The sequence below is a fragment of the Myxocyprinus asiaticus genome, chromosome 7 (assembly GCF_019703515.2).
Source record: "Myxocyprinus asiaticus isolate MX2 ecotype Aquarium Trade chromosome 7, UBuf_Myxa_2, whole genome shotgun sequence".
NCBI classification, from domain to species: Eukaryota; Metazoa; Chordata; class Actinopteri; order Cypriniformes; family Catostomidae; genus Myxocyprinus; species Myxocyprinus asiaticus.
The window spans coordinates 4,065,631-4,082,925 of NC_059350.1; the positions used below are offsets into that span (position 1 = coordinate 4,065,631).

Below are 17,295 nucleotides of genomic sequence, written 5' to 3' on the forward strand. Positions count from 1 at the left end.
AGAGAAGACGAGAAGTGTGTGTGCTGGGTGTTCTTTTTCATATTCATAGGTATTCGTACTGTACATAAAGTGTACACATACATTTGGATAGACACTGAAACATTAAATAGCCACATACCAACAGCATCTAAAACACAAACCTACAGTACCTACAGTATGAAAGCGAGATGATGCTGATGTGTGATCATGCTTTATTGCATCAGTATTGCTTACCAGTAAGTTTCTTGAGCTCAGCGAGTGTGTCCTGGTATTCTTTGATGATCTGGTCATAGCGAAATATTACCTCCTTCCGCAGGTTGTCCCAGTGTGGAGAAAGTTCTCCCAGATCATTCAACTCCTGTATCCTATATGAGACAAAATCATATCCATTCAGTCATTATTACTGTTGATCACACTGCTCAACAAATGTAATCCAGAAGACCTAAAGCTGCTCCTTATAATACTTTACGATCCACACAATAAAGTTTATTGGAGTGGTGTATGGAATTTACCAATACATGCATTTATATTTACACATACATTTTTTTTTGCACACACACACACACACACACACACACACACACACGCACACGCACACGCACACGCACACGTTGGTTTAGCTATCCTTATGAGGACTCTCCACAGACATAATTATTTTTATACTCTACAAACTATAGATTCTATCCCCTAACCCTAACCCAACCCCTACTGTATCTAAATATATGAAAACTGGCATATACAAAACATATCAAAACCACTGGAATGTAAAGTGAAAATATAAAGTGTTATAATTATTTTTTCACAAACATCACCCTCATTCTAGATAAAAATTCATTGAGCAAAATGTGTCTAATTTTTGTGGACAAATTTAAGATCTCATTAACGTATACAATTATTGTGAGTGCAATATGAGAAAGTAATATTTTTGGTCCATTTTCCAGAAAAAGAAAGACTGTAAATTTCAAATGTGTACATCTGCGTATAAAGGCCTGTGTGACAAGGAGGAGGGTGGGGCTGGGCTATGAGGACACACGGCCGGCCCTGAATCGGGCTAATCGGCCGGGAGGGGGATAAAGATGAGCCAGAGGTGCCAGTTCGAGAGAGAGAGATGCACGCGGCCGCGTTGCATGTGTGTCTGTTTGTTTATGTTTTATGTTGTTTTAAGTTCATTTATATCAGTAAATTTTACGTTGACTGTTCAGCCAGTTCCCGCTTCCTCCTTGCCCGTCCTTATACTGTTACAGTGGTGCCGAAACCCAGGAGGGAGGAGGGATGTGCTGTCGTGGAGTCCTCGCCTCTGCCATCTGCCAAAGCAGCAGCCGTGGCTGTCTGCCTGGGGACAGAGGAACCGCTGCCATCCGCCGAAGAAGGAGGGGGGAGCGGTTCTGTCCGCCAGGGGCCGGAGGACTCGCTGCCATCTGCCAGGGAAGGAGCGAGCTGTAGTCCGCCAGAGGGCGGAGAAGCAGTTGAGGACCGGCCAACAGCATGTCCGGGAACCGGCGGGCAATTTTTCTCTCTCTCTCCTCTCTCTCTCTCTGTCGCTCTGCCTCGCTCTTTCCCTCTCCCCTTTCCCTCCCCTCATCTCTCCCAGGGCTCCAGAAAGGCAGGGATGACCTGCCAGCAGGCACGGCCGGTAGGTCAACACCCCCCTCCAGGAAGGGAGAGGAGTGCATCATGCCGGGGTTTCCCCGGCCTGAGTCGGGTGTTGGAGGAGTGTGACGATGAGGAGGAGGGTGGGGCCAGGCCATGAGGACACTCCCCAGGAGGGGGATAAAGACAAGCCGGAGGCGCCAGTTCGAGAGAAAGAGAGAAACGCATGCGGTGCCATTGCTGTTCTACAAACATTTATACCAGTCTCCTTCCCGGACCCTTCAGCTGTCAATGCTAGAGATTAATATATCAAAAGCTGTTAAAGCATTTATTTACCTAATTTGGCATAACAGTTTCATTATGTTCATTTCATGGTGTTGATAAATTTTGAAAAGTATATAATCTTTGTTTTTAATGCTAGTGAGGTGACTAAAGTGTGCTGTAGCATAAATATACGTCCTATTTATATTTGCTATGAGTATATTCCAAATACACTCCCGAACCCAAATTATTCTTATAATGTCTAGATTAATGCCTGGATAATATAACACAAGGTACAGTTATATAAATACACATGGAATAATGTACATTAAGAATAATAGGTATAGTATATATATGATGCATAATGTTCAAAATAATATAGAAGAAAACACTGGCTCACTGTCTTTTCTTTATTGAAATTATTGCATATTTGTCTTGAATTCAGGGTTTCTTGTGCATAGTTAGAAAAGAGCACCATTACAGGAATACTTTGTTATATTATCCTTGCAATAAAAATAGCAGTGTGGCTCTGCAGTTCTTTTGTCTATAGTGAAATATTGCATGTAAAGAGTCTTTTTATGGGATATTTTACTACGAGCTTAGTGCAAACAAATTGCCGAACCTCACTGCTATTTTTAATGCCTTGAGAATATAACAGGCACAGTGACTTAGTGTGAACAGGTCTTAAGTTGATTCAACACTTGCATATACAGTAGATGACCTCAAATCTAAATGACATACCTGTAGACTGAAAAGCCACAAAACACTGATTTTGATTTTATGGGGTATTTAAGAAAGGGAAAACGGCTATTTCTGCACTCTTAAGACGTGTGCTCGACTCATTGAGCAATTGAACAGCCAAAAGCCCTTCAAAAACTATCAAGAACTCTCACATTTAGCAAGTTAAACACACTGAATGTAGAGATTTTCTCTTTCTTAAGCTAATACATTGCTTTGCTTGACTCTTGTTTTTGGAGTAATTGTTGGGCTTGCCTTTCATAATCTCATGTGATGTCTGCAGCTATTTGTTGCACCACACGGCATAACTACGGTAGATTTACATATGTTATAGGGACTTATCTCTTTCAAACCAGATTGAAAGGCCTTCCACACTCCTCTAATAGGTCTCATTAATAAAAGGCTCAGGAAGCTTTAATTGTAGAGGGGATTTCCACAGAGAACAATGATTCATTTTCATGTAAATTCTTTCTCGAAATCTCAGGGAAACTTTAATAATTTCAGCAATGTGATTAACACTCATGTTTAAAGATTCTTTAAAATTAAATAATGACAGAATTTAAATTTTTGGGTGAAGTATTCCTTTATTTAGATATACCAGGAACTGATTAGTCTGAAGTACGAGTATCCTAAATTATGTTTTCACACATGTACTGAAATGACATGCATTATTTCATCAAAGGTCATCAAAGGTCAACAAGACAAGCGGCTATCACAGGAGCAGGTTATTTAAAGGTTTCTGTCTCAGCAATCATTCTGTATCTTCTGAAAGACATTGAAGGCACTTAGAATGACCTACTGTGGTACCATTTTCACTGTTATACAACTGTTATCTAAGAAAAATAGGCAAAAAATATTATTATTATTTCATGTGGAGCTAATGTCGTAAAAAGTCAGAGAAATCTTGTGCCGAAGTTGGCGAGCCCCTTAAAAAGCATCATATCTCTGATCACGTTTTGTTGAAAATAATATTTTTAACAATAATAATTGTAATGTAGCTTTATCAGAATGTGCAATTAGGTGCGATAATAAAAGAGATTTGTAGCCACAGCAGAACTTCTGTTTCATATTTTACTGAGGTTTGGGGGCTGAAGAAAGACATAGTGATAAAGAAAGAGACAAAAACAATAGATTGCACAGAAAGAGGAGGAATTTTATTGGAGTGAAGAGAAAACCAATAGGCTTGTTGTGTGAATATGTCTGTACAGTGTATTAGAGGAAGTTTTCACACCCCAGCCTTCATTTCACGGTGTATTATAGGCGCTGTTCGTTTTAAATCACCAGAGGCCTTGCGTCTGCTGTCAATTCAACAAATGTGAAGGGAATAGTAATTAACGGCAGCTACCTTCAGTGGCAGGACACTCATGGTAAAGGTTCTCTGATGAGTTGGAGGTAAAGCACATACATGTACAATGACATTTCATGTTAAGCTACAGACAAATTTGAGAGCGTCAAGCTATCACTCAAGTTTATTGATGGAAATCTTCACTGAGAGAAACATTTACGCGTTTTTTTATTTAATTTTGACTTATTACCGCAATGCGGAAAAGATGGTCATTATGATATTCTCATTACTGCACAGAAAAAAATTATATAATATTTAAATTAAGTTTTTAAACACTGATGAGCCAAAACATTATGACCACTCACAGGTGAAGCGAATAACGTTGATCATCTCCTAACAAGGCCACATGCCAAGGTCTGGTTAGATTAGATGGTAAGCAAACTATCAGTGCTTGTAGTCAACGTGTTAAATGTAAGAGAAATGGGCAAGAGTAAAGAGCTGAGCGACTTTGACAAGGGCCAAATTGTTATGGCCAGATGACTGGGTCAGAGCATCTCTGAAACGGCAAGGCTTGTGGGGTGCTCCTGGTCAGCAGTGGTGAGTACCTAACGACAGTTGTCCAATGAGGGACAAACCACAATCTGGCGACAGGGTGTTGGGCGCCCAAGGCTCATTGATACGTGAGGGCAATGAAGGCTATCCCATCTGGTCCAAATCGACAGAAGGTCTACTGTGGCACAAGTCACCGAAAATTTTAATGATGGTTACACAAGGAATGTGTCACAACACACAGTGCATCGCACCCAGCTGCGTATAGGGCTGCGTAGCCGCAGACCGGTCAGAGTGCCCATGATGACCCCTGTCCACTGTCGAAAGCTCCTACAATGGGCACGCGAGCGTCGTAACTGGACCTTGGAGCAGTGGAAGAAGGTCGCCTGCTCTGGGCAATGTTCTGCTGGGAAACCCTGGGTCCGGCCATTCACGTAGACATCAATTTGAACACGTGTCACCTACCTAAACATAGTTGCAGACCAGGTATACCCCTTCATGGCAATGGTATTCCCTGATGACAGTGGCCTCTTTCATCTTTCAGCAGGATAATTCGCCCTGCCACACTGCACACTTTGTTTGGGAATGTTTGCACAGAAAGAGGAGGAATTTTATTGGAGTGAAGAGAAAACCAATAGGCTTGTTATGTGCATATGTCTGTACAGTGTATTAGAGGAAGTTTTCACACTCCAGCCTTCATTTCACGGTGTATTATAGGCACTGTTCGTTTTAAATCACCAGAGGCCTTGCGTCTGCTGTTAATTCAACAAATGCGAAGGGAACAGTAATTAACGGCAGCTACTTCAATGGCAGGACACTCACGGTAAAGGTTCTCTGATGAGTTGGAGGTAAAGTATGTACAAGGACATTTCGTGTTAAGCTACAGACAAATTTCAGAGCATCAAGCTATCACTCAAGTTTATCGATGGTAATCTGCACTGAGAGAGAAAAATTAACGCCATTGTTTATTTCATTTTGACTTACAGTAGTTCTAAATCGTTCCACTGCAATATTGCGGAAGTGATTGGTGATGTTAATGGTCTCTGCAAGAAAGGTATAATGTCAAGGCTATTCTCATGAAATTCTGTCATGCTCCTATTTTACAGCAAAACCAAAAGAAACAGACAAGAAATAACATTTTGCTTACAGAAAATGAAGCCGATTTTTAGGACCATTAAGATTTTTTTCATTGTGAAATATCTTCATGACCAAATTTTATTACCGCAATGTGAAAAAGATGGTCATTATGATATTCTCATTACCGCACCAAAAAAAAATGACAGTATTTAAATTGTAAAGTTTTTAAAACTGATGAGCCAAAACATTATGACCACTCACAGGTGAAGCGAATAACATTGATCATCTCCAAACAAGGCCACATGCCAAGGTCTGGTTAGATTAGATGGTAAGCAAACTATCAGTGCTTGTAGTCAACATGTTGAATGCAGGAGAAATGGGCAGGAGTAAAGAAAGACCTGAGCGACTTTGACAAGGGCCAAATTGTTATGGCCAGACGACTGGGTCAGAGCATCTCTGAAACGGCAAGGCTTGTGGGGTGCTCCTGGTCAGCAGTGGTGAGTACCTACTGACAGTGGTCCGAGGAGGGGCAAATCATAAACCGGCGATGTGGTGTTGGGCGCCCAAGGCTCATTGATGCTTTTAGGACTTGAACGATCTGCTGCTAATGTCTTGGTGCCAGATACCACAGCACACATTAAGGAGCCTTGTAGAGTCCATGCCTCGGTGGGCATTGTTTTGGTGGCATTCGGAGGACCAACAGCATATTAGGCAGGTGGTCATAATGTTTTGGATCATCTGTGCATTTTCATGACAGTTAGGCACATTTTTCCCCAAACCTTATAACCGCAATGCGAAAAAGATTTTCTCAGTACTGCACTGAAAAAAATTATATTGTATTTAAATTGTAAAAAGTTTTTTTTATACATCATAGTAGTACTCCCCTGGTACCTTTAATTTTGCTGATTTTAAATAGGGGTCAAAGCACCAAAGGGTAAACTGCAGAGACCACAAACTTGACAGGATGGATCAATATTAAAAATACTAAAAGTTGAGATAAAAATGTATAAATCTAATTGAAAATGTACAATATCATTCAATATTTGAGTGGTGGTGGCGTAGTGGGCTAAAGCACATAACTGGTAATCAGAAGTTTGCCGGTTCGATCCCCACAGCCACCACCATTATGTCCTTGAGCAAGACACTTAACTCCAGGTTGCTCCGGGGGGATTGTCCCTGTAATAAGTGCACTGTAAGTCACTTTGGATAAAAGCGTCTGCCAAATGCATAAATGTATTTGTGTATTTCTATGCTTAAATTATTGTGTCATTAGCTTAGCAACATGCTAATGCCAAAAAACAAAGTCAAGTCATTTTTATTTGTACAGTGCTTTTCACAACACACATTGTTTCAAAGGAGCTTTACAGGAAATCATGCATTAACAAAAAAATGAAACTGTAATCATTGTGTAGTTTGATTAAATATGATTGTAAATTGTGTATAAAACATTAAGTAATTAAATAATAACTGTATTTAGAACCCCTGTGAGCAAGCCGAAGGCGACTGTGGCAAGGAACACAAAACTCCATATGATGTTGGTTAATGGAGAAAAATAACATTGGGAGAAACCAGACTCACTGTGGGGGCCAGTTCCCCTCTGACTAACAGCATGAATATAATGCCAATATTAGTTATTTGTGTGTAGTGCAAGTCATGGTTTAACGTTTGTAAATTAAGTAAGCGTTAAAGTTCTTTTTTTTTTTTTTTTTTTTTTATGAACTTTAAGATTAATGACTAATGTCTTTGAAGTTCATCCTGGATTAACTGCAGAAGTTCATATAGATGCAATTGTCCTTTGTTAGTTGGCTGATGAAGGCTTTTGCAGGCAATTAAATGATAGTCTATGTATTTCATTTCAAGAGTGTAGTCCATCATTAGACCGAGGTGATGCAGGCAGAGATCAATGAGGTGCATCACAGTTCAACCGGCAGGTCATTTTGGTGAGGTTCGGTGAGGTTTATCCAAAGTCCAAGGTTCATGCTATGGCATATGAAGTATCCGATGTCTTACAGTTAAAGTTGGCATCATTTCATCCTCTGAAGTCAAAAGACTGAAATGATGTCTGGCTAGCACCGGCTGTAGTTTGTCGTCATCACTCAGCAACACGTAGCAGTGGCGTCTGACACCAAGCAGGAATGGAGCTGCATCTGGCCAGCTCTGGTAACCTCGGGATATGAACAAATAGAAAGGAAACAAATAGAATAATATCAGTGTAGATGCCATTCAATTTAGTGCAGAGTTCTAGATCACGATCATTGTTTCTGGTTTCTGGTTCCGGCAGACCTAACTAAAGCAGCCTAATTGTGAGTTGATGGATAAATTAGAGTCTTTAGTCTAGACTTAAACTGAGTGAGTGTGTCTGCATCCCAAACAGTGTTAGGGAGACTATTCCATAGTTAAGGAGCCAAATAGGAAAAGGATCTACCTCCTTTTGTGGATTTTGATATTCTTGGAATTATTAAGAAGCCAGAATTTTGCGATCGTAATGAACGTGACGGAATATAGCATGTCAGAAGGTCACTTAAGTACTGTGGAGCTAGACCATTCAAAGCTTTGTACGTAGTTAACAGAATTTTAAAATTAATATAATATTTAACAGGTGATGGGGCCTAAATTGTTCATATATACCATTTCTCTGTAGAAATGAACATAGTTGGGAGGACACTACCTTTTCTAGTATTTTCAACTTAAACGGTAGATTTGAAATCGGTCTGTAATTAGCCAGTCTTCTCTTGCACTCTTGAAAGTGTCGCCCCCCTTCGATTAAAGAAAATTAAAGAAAAAAGACCCGCACCATGGTACAATGATCACACTCATGCTCTCAAGAGAGCAGCTCGGAAAATGGAGTGCAAGTGGAAGAATACAAATTAAAGGTATTTCATGGTGCATGGAAGTATAGTGTCTGTAGATACAGACAGGCACTACAAGCTGCCAGGTCAACATATTTTTGTAAACTCATAGAAAATAACCACAACAATCCAAGGTGTTTAGTCATTACTGTGGCTAAATTGGTTTGCAATAAAGCATTGACTGAACCAGATATTCCGTCGCAGCACAATAGTAATGACCTCATAAATTTCTTTACTGATAAAATTTAAATAATCAGAAATTAAATTAGAATTATACAATCATCTGTCACAGCACCTCAGAAAACAGTGTTTCATAAATTTCCTCACGGGCATCTTAAATCCTTCACTGTCATAGGTCATGAAGAGCAAACAAAATTTATCAAACCTAACTAAGCTCTTAAAAGAGGTATTCCCTGTAATCTCAGAACCTCTTCTTAATATTATTAACTCCTCGCTATCCTTGGGACATGTCCCAAGAAACTTTAAAATGGCAGTTATCAAACTGCTTATTAAGAAGCCATAACTTGATCCTGGAGAACTGTATTTATATTTTCTGTTATTACATCAAGTTCTTCTAGACTTTTTGGCTTACTGAGTATGTGAGACAATTCTGGAAGATTATTAGTGAAGCTATCTTTAGTGGTGAAAGAATAATTCTACCTGAATGATAGCGTGGTGTAGATTGAGTAACATTAGCTGATCACAGCATACAAGAGACGTGGTAATGATCCGAGATGTCATCGCTCTGCGGCAGAATTTCTATAGTATCAACATCAACTCCATATGACAGAATTAAATCTAGCATATGATTATGCCGATGAATTCCTCCTGTCACATTTGTCTGACTCCAAGAGAGTTGAGAATATCGATAAATGCTAATCCCAATGTGTCATTTTCATTATCCATGTGAATGTTGAAGTCACCAACAATTAAAGCTCTATCTACATTAACTACTAGATCTGATATAAAATTTGCAAATTCACCAAAGAAATCAGAATAAGGCCCAGGTGATCTATATACTGTAGCAAGGGCAAAAGACGACAGAGTTTTTTTATTTATATCTATATCTGACGGTGTCACATTAAGCATTATTAGTTCAAAAGACTTTAAAAAAAAATTAAGAATTTATACCCTGTCCTCTGAGTAACACCAAAAATTTCACTGTAAATTGTAGCAACACCTCCTCCTCAACCCTTCAGACGAAGCTCATGTTTTTAACAATATCTGGGGGAGTAGATTCATTTAAATTAATATATTCATCCGGTTTAAGCCAGTTTTCAGTCAAACAGTTTGCACATCCAAACTATGATCTGTTATAATTTAATTTACAATTAGTGCTCTAAGAGATCTAATGATTAGTAGCCCTACCTTTATACGATGTTTATCTTCAATTTTATTTTATTTTTTTCAAGTTTGACCTTAATCACATTTTTTCTAAATGATTTAGTGAGAGTTTTGTGTTTGGTAGTTCGGGGAACAGAAACAGTCTCTATATGATATCTAGGTGATACAGTCTCTATGTGTTGTAGTTTATGTGACCTGTGTGACATCTCAAGGCAGCTAGCAGATGTTCGGATTAACCAGTTGGTCTGCTTCCTTAACTTGGACCCAGTTAGTCAAATACTATCATTATTCAGACTATGAGCCAAATTACTAGAGAGGAGAGCGGCCCCTTCCCTGGAGGGCTGGAGTCCGTCTCTCTTTAGCAGATCAGGTCTACTCCAAAAACTCTTCCATTTGTCTATAAATCCTATGCCTTTCTCCGGACACCAGCAATTCAGTGACACTAATCTACTTTAAACCTCATCACCATGATGAGCAGGGAGGGGGCAAGAGCATATTACAGTGTCTGACATCATTTTGCAAGTTCACACTCCTCTTTAACATTATCTTTAGTGATCTCTGACTGGCAGAGCTGGACATCGTTAGTGTCGACATGAATAACAATTTTAGAATATCTACATTTAGCATTAGCCAGCACATTTGATCTGATGTCAGACGCTCAAGCCCCGGAAATGCATTTAACAATGGTGGCTGGAGTCTCTATTTCCACGTTATTTACAATAGAATAACCAATTATTAGGGCTCTTTCAACATGATTCTTAGTGGGTGCATTATTGAGTGGGGAGAATCGATTGGAAACCCTAACAGGAACGGGAGAGTGGTGTCGCTTTGCTGAGCGAGTATGCCGCCGAGACATCACCCACATGCCCTGCTGCAGGGGCTCTAGAGCAGGAAACCAAAGTGTGTGTTGCTCACTGTACTACCCGCATCCGAAACAGTATCTACCGACTTCTCTTTCTCACTGACCTCCACTAGCGTTCGGATGCGTGTCTCTAACTCATTAATCTTCTCCGTCAGCCTGACTAATTCCTTACATTTATCACATGTGAATCCCTCACTGCTGACAAAGAAGCTATAGTAAAATGCAGGAAGAAATAACAAGAGCGGATGCCATGACTTACCGCACTTGTTTGTTGTTGTTGTGGTTGTTCTTGAGCAGCGAAGGTTTGAGATCGATGTGTTTCGATGTGGTTCCTAATCAGCAGATGTTTGAGACTGATGCAATAATCTGTGTAAAACACAGTGGAGAAAACGAATGCACGCAGTCGAGACGTGAGATGTAGACAAGCGGAAATAGAGAGAAACGGGTGCACGCTGTAAAATACACGCATTTGAAACAGTAGAAAAGTGGAAAAACCCGAAGCACACGGTAAAATGGCAAAGGATAAAACGATGAATGTGAAAAAAGCAAGAATAGTATAAGCAATGCTCTAAAAACAAAGTGCAATGTCAATTATAAATATACTTATAATTCATTCAAATCTAAAAATGTTCGATAATAATTGTTCAATCTAATTAAAAATGTACGATTTTACCCAATATTTGTGTGTGCTGTGTATTTGTATGGTTATTGAAGTATTGCATCATCAGCTTAGCAACACACTAATAATGTCAAACTTTATTGAAATCTATTGTGAGTTCAGTCTCCCAGTGCGGAACGAGTTATGTGCTGAATTTCAAAACTTTGGGTTGCATGTTAGGTTTTTGTCCAAACCCCTAATCCTAAGTATGAGTAATAGTGATTGAGATGCTAAGAAAACATTAGAATGCCTTAGAAAACACTACTAATTATAGAAGATTACATTGTATCTACATGTAAAAAAAAAGAAAAAAAAGCAAGGCAACAGACCCTTTGGTGTGAAATTGCTTACAGTTTTCAGAACACCTTGAAATATGAAGCTTTTTTTCATTGATTTGCTCTGAATTGAATGCAATAGTGGTTGATCTAGACTCAACAAAAGCAGCTGAAAAGAGGTTGAAAGGTAAATGTGGCATCCAGGCCGATAATTGGATGTCTAGGGATAGAACTGGCTGCTAAAGTTACCTGTCTGTACCAGGGAGAGCAGGTGTTGTGGCCAAACAGCTGCGCTGAATAATGCACACATGATGATAATTGCTTAGCAGGGTCTGAGCTACAGGAGATACAGTCTGGGAATGTGTGTGTGTGTGTGTGTGTGTGTGTGTGTGTGTGTGTGTATGTGTTTGTGTCTAGGTGAGTTAATGATCTGAGATTCTTGAATGGCCAAACACACTTCATGGTCTGGCCGGAATGATTTGTTTTAGATAAAAATGCGTCTATGCCAGGGTCAAAAACTTGCTTGGGCTCCAGGCAAAAATGCCACAGAAAATGACAAAAATGCCTCAGATTTTTAAAATGAAGTGAAAATAGTGAATTCCTATCTAGTTTACTTGCTATTAAGTGCCTCAAACTAAATCTTTCAAAGATTTGATGCCACTAACCTGGCCAACTTTTGAAAATCCTTTTATTATTTCAATCAATCAGGTACATTGTGAACTTTGTTTCCAGACAGACTGATAAAAAAACGCTTGTCTTTAGTGCCGGAAGTTGCATAAAGTCAACAAATCAGATTCTAGCTTGCCAGATTGAGAAAGTGTTTTCCAATTTTGAATGTCTGTAGAGCTGTTTAGTTTGCAGTCCTATAACCCAGAAAAGAATTAACATTTTCAAGCAATCAGAATAAGAATGAGAATGAGCTTTACACATTGCCATTACAGGACTCCTACCCCCAACCCTGTAGGGAACCAACAACTGGCTGACGACTTGAATGTGTTCTACTGCAGATTTGAAAGGCCCAATCTCACACCCCACACCCACTCTGACCTTCACTTCACACAAACACAAACACAAACACCTCCTGCAACCCCCTCCTCCCCCCACCTGCTAATCAACCTGCACTTAAGATCTGTGAAGATGATGTAAGCCGCGTCTTTCGAAAACAAAGGATAAGAAAAGCACAGGGGCATTTCACCTACATGTCTTAGATCCTGTGCTAACCAGCTGGCCCCCATCTTCACACAGATCTTCAATAGATCACTGGAGCAGTGTGAAGTTCCCAGCTGCTTCAAATGTTCCACTATCATCCCCATCCCAAAGAAACCAAAAATCACAGGACTTAATGACTACAGACCTGTCGCCCTGACGTCTGTGGTCACGAAGTCATTTGAGAGACTGGTGTTGGCCCACCTGAAGGACATCACTGGACCCTTTCTTGATCCCCTTCAATTTGCCTATCGAGCAAACAGGTCTGTGGATGATGCAGTCAACGTGGGATTGCATCATATCCTGCAACATCTGGACAGACCAGGGACATATGCAAGGATCCTTTTTATGGACTTCAGTTCGGCTTTCAACACCATCATCCCAGTTATTCTCTGGACTAAATTACACCAACTCTCTGTTCCCACGTCTATCTGTCAGTGGATTACCAGCTTTCTGACAGACAGGCAGCGGCTTGTGAGACAGGGGAAATTCACTTCCAGCACCTGTACAATCAGCACTGGTGCCCCCCAGGGATGTGTTCTCTCCCCACTACTCTTCTCCCTCTACACCATTGACTGCATCGCCAAGGACCCCTCTGTCAAGCTCCTAAAGTTTGCAGACGACACCACTGTCATCGGCCTCATCCGAGATGACGATGAGTCTGCATACAGATATATGTATGCGTATATGTGTATGTATGTGTGTGTATGTATATATATATATATATATATGTATATATATATATATATATATATATATATATATGTATGTATGTATGTATGTATGTATATGTGTATGTATGTGTGTGCATATATATATATATATATACGTGTGTATATGTGTATGTATATGTGTGTGTGTGTGTGTGTGTGAATATATATATATGTATATATATTATATTGTCTATTGTGTATTCTATATATACTTTTTTCTTTTCAATATTTATCTATTTTTATTCAATTTTAATTATTTTTTAAAAAGTCTTGTTGCTGTTTTTGTATTGTTGTGTACTGGAAGCTCCTGTCACCAAGACAGGAAAAAGGGTTTCCTCTGGAATTTCCAATGTGTATTTGGAAACGTGTTTTTTGTTTAAAATAAGGTTTTATTTATGTTCCGGAACATAAATTAAACACAGTCTTACCTCAAAGAGAAATTTTTAAACCGCTGAATTTCTTTAAAAACAATGTTGTTAACAAGTTGTTAAATAAGGACTACAACTGCTTCTACGAATCGGACAACAACTACGACTGCTCGGACGACCGTCACATTCCTTATGTAGCAATTTGCTAGCAATTTACCTTTTAAAAGCAAAGAAGGGTTAAAAAATTGGCATTTCAGGTATGACTGTGTGTGATTTATGTTGCAGAACATAACACAAAACGTCATGACTAAACAGTTCTTTATGTGTCAGATGGGCATTGAATGGACTGTGCATGTGCTGTCTGAGGCTAAAAGGACCTTCAGACCGAAAATGCCCTTGCGCTAAAAAGCTATGCATCAAAACAAACAAGAACGTCTGTATCATGAAACACATTTTTAAAAGTTGAAGTTATTTTTAACTTGACATGGCATCTAAAAACATGTACTCCTGCACAAAATGCTGAAAAAACAGTAATCACGATTAATCGCACAATTTTCCATAGTTAATCAAGATTACCACCTGAGACCCCTGCGTGACTGCTGTGTGCATTTTCCATTTCCCTTTTTGATTTGTAACTAGTAGCACCTAATAAACATGCAAAAAAAAAAAAAAAAAAAGAAAAGAAATACTAGACCAAAGATGTTTCCTAAAAATTGATATACTATAGAAAGTCCTTTTTTTTTTTTTTTCAAATTGGTTATTCATGTTTTGAGACATTTCAGACATTACATCAGAAATTAGCATAAATAATTCTGATTCAAAGTAATGTCAAGCATCATCTAATCACTGCCAACCATTTAAAAATAAAATTATACATTATAAATTCTGAATCTATGTACTGATTATCATTGTCTCATGTCTGTCAAACATCATCTGCAGCCTGAAACTGAACTTTTGGTCAGATTTTAGGAGTGAATGCACTTAGCAGCAAAGGAAATCTACAGTATAGGATGCTACAGAACAACTTATTAGTGAATGACTTAACCTCCAGTGTGCTGTCAGTCTGCACTGTTCTCAGAACAGTTCAAAATCCACCTTATTTTCATCCTAACTCCATATAAAGCCTCTTAAAGCACCTTTTTTTTCTCTCAATGTGAAAATGCACAGTAAATATAGCATTTCTAATGAAAAACTAGTGGTATTGTCCACTATAGTTGTCGTTGTGTTTAACAGCTTAGCGTTTTGCGATAATTTGCTCAAATTTTGTATTTATTTTTTTTGTATCTGATTAAACTAGAGACTGATCGGCGCCATGTTGTTTTGTCACATGACTCCGTACGTCAAAAGTTTAACCCTATAGAGACAGCCCAGAGTGTCCTGAACTCAGATCAGTCAGTTTAAATGAATTTAAATTACGTGTTGCGTATTCACCTTATTTAGCCCCACCCCTATTCTGCGCTCCACTTTTCTGAATTTTGTCATCTAACTTCCTGTTTGTATTGAAGCTACTGAGAGGAGTCGATCAAAATGGATTATGTGTGAGAGCACAGAAAGCATATTTACAGCACCCCTTTACTACGTGAAAATGCTCGTGAGGTGTTTTTTCTGTCACTCTAAATGTTCGTTTTTTTCCGACACCCGCGGAGGTAAACTGGACCTGGCAGATCAAGTTCAGACAGATATGACACACTGCGTTTTTTCATGATACAAACGTTTAATTGTTATACATGCAATTCTGCTTAATTGTTAGGTTTCAACTTGTTAATAATTTGTGTTAAAATGTGTAGTTGGTATGAAATTTCCATATTATTACACATGCAAGTTCAACATTAAAGAAAATTACAATTGTACTTTTTAAAATGTATTTGTCCTACATTTTTTTGAGGCTTAAATTTGATTAAAATTTCTGTAAACGGAATATAAAATAAAACATGTATGTGTGTGTATAAATATAGTTGCACCCCTCCCCCGTCCTGGTTTAATGCACAAAGAATCTGCTTACCTTAACTATAACGCGATGGGTGAATGACATGATGGTCAGAGGAGTCATACGAGATATTTTTAATGACTTTGTGTTGTCTCTTGAAGTTTAATGAGCACAGAGGCACATCAGTACGTCCACAGCTTGAAAGTAGGATTTTGTGTATTTAAGAATGAAGTACTCTTGTATTAAAATCTCCCCCTCTGCTTCTAGTTGTTATGACATCCCCTGAACACTTTAAAATACTCATAATAACATTAACTTTTGACAACTCTACAACCTGTAAATCCAATTCGCTAGATAATTAACACTTTGACGTCAACACCATAGATACATATCTATATAGAACCGCTAGAACGGAAGTTCAGAGACAAAATATTCAAGATGGTTGTGCGCTAGTTTCTCTGGCGCATAAGGTGAATAGCGTAGCCAAAACACACTGTCCGCACAGAAGAACGTGGGGTCGCACGAGGCTAAAGCTCAGCGGCAATGGGTAAAAAGTTCAGATAATTTCAACTTTGAACAGAGTGTCGACAGACCCTCCACGGGAGAACTCCAACAAGCTGTGCAGCGGTCCCTCATCAGTGCTTTATATCATCTTTGGCTTGTAGGTGATAGTTTAGATGTGATGTGCTTTTGTGGCAAAATTCGGACTTACAAAGGACGCAAAGTACTTTATGTTTTGTCACAAGTCCCATGTGGATTTGTTTTGTAAGAGGTCCTTTCTCCATCACTTGATCATTGGCATGGAATCGCTGTTGGGTGCTTCTCAATCAGAAGGCTGCAGCCTAGTTAGGATGTTTCCTTCCTAGAACAGTCCTTCTGAGGCTGTAGGCTAGGCTCCTCCTCAGCATGCAGCGCTAGAATGAGATGATCCAGTAAGTGCGCATGTGCAACGGACTGTGGGTGACTGAAGATCACGAAAGATACAATTGATGCATCCACCAAAATATGACGAATGAAAGCTGCGAAACGAGGCTGCCTTCCAAGGGTCCTCACAATTCAGACTTGCTCCGCCTTCGACGGTGCTTGATGACGTGGCAGTCAAGATATCCAGCCTAACTAGGCTGCAGCCTTCCGACTGAGAAGCACCCGTTGTGTGTTTCTGGTGTGTACATCTGTGTATTGTCCCCTGACACGTCACAAAGGTTCTGCCCTATTCCAACCAGTGTTTAGAACTCACACAGAGCTGAATAAAATGTCAGAATCGAATGTGAAAATGGTTAAATGCGTTTATCACGATTAAGAAAAATGTAAGTGTGAAACATTTTAATCGCAGGTGTTAACACGTTAATTTTGACAGGTCAATTTTTTGCACAAGTAACTACGTTTGCACTAGTAATGTTAATGTTTTGATTAACATGTTGATTAAACAGAATTAAAATGTTAATTCTTGATACTAAAAATAATGTCATTAGTCACGATAATACACATTCTTGATGTCAAAAATAGAATTACAATTAGTAAAAAATCTAGAACTGCATTTTAAGTAGTAGACTTTCAGTTACAAAATGCAATTACAGGGTAGCTCAGCGAGTACTGATGCTGACTACCAACCCT

At 39.1% G+C, this 17,295-nt stretch overlaps 1 protein-coding gene across 4 annotated transcripts in view; it reads right to left on the reverse strand.

Annotated features, from left to right (window-relative positions):
• LOC127444245 (type II inositol 3,4-bisphosphate 4-phosphatase-like) overlaps positions 1-17,295 on the reverse strand; it is a 184,796-nt gene that overhangs the window by 77,533 nt on the left and 89,968 nt on the right. For all 4 annotated transcript variants that reach the window (XM_051703514.1, XM_051703515.1, XM_051703516.1 and 1 more), the window contains one exon: positions 214-344. In XM_051703514.1, the coding sequence (XP_051559474.1) occupies positions 214-344 (131 nt within the window). The remainder of the gene's footprint in view (positions 1-213; positions 345-17,295) is intronic.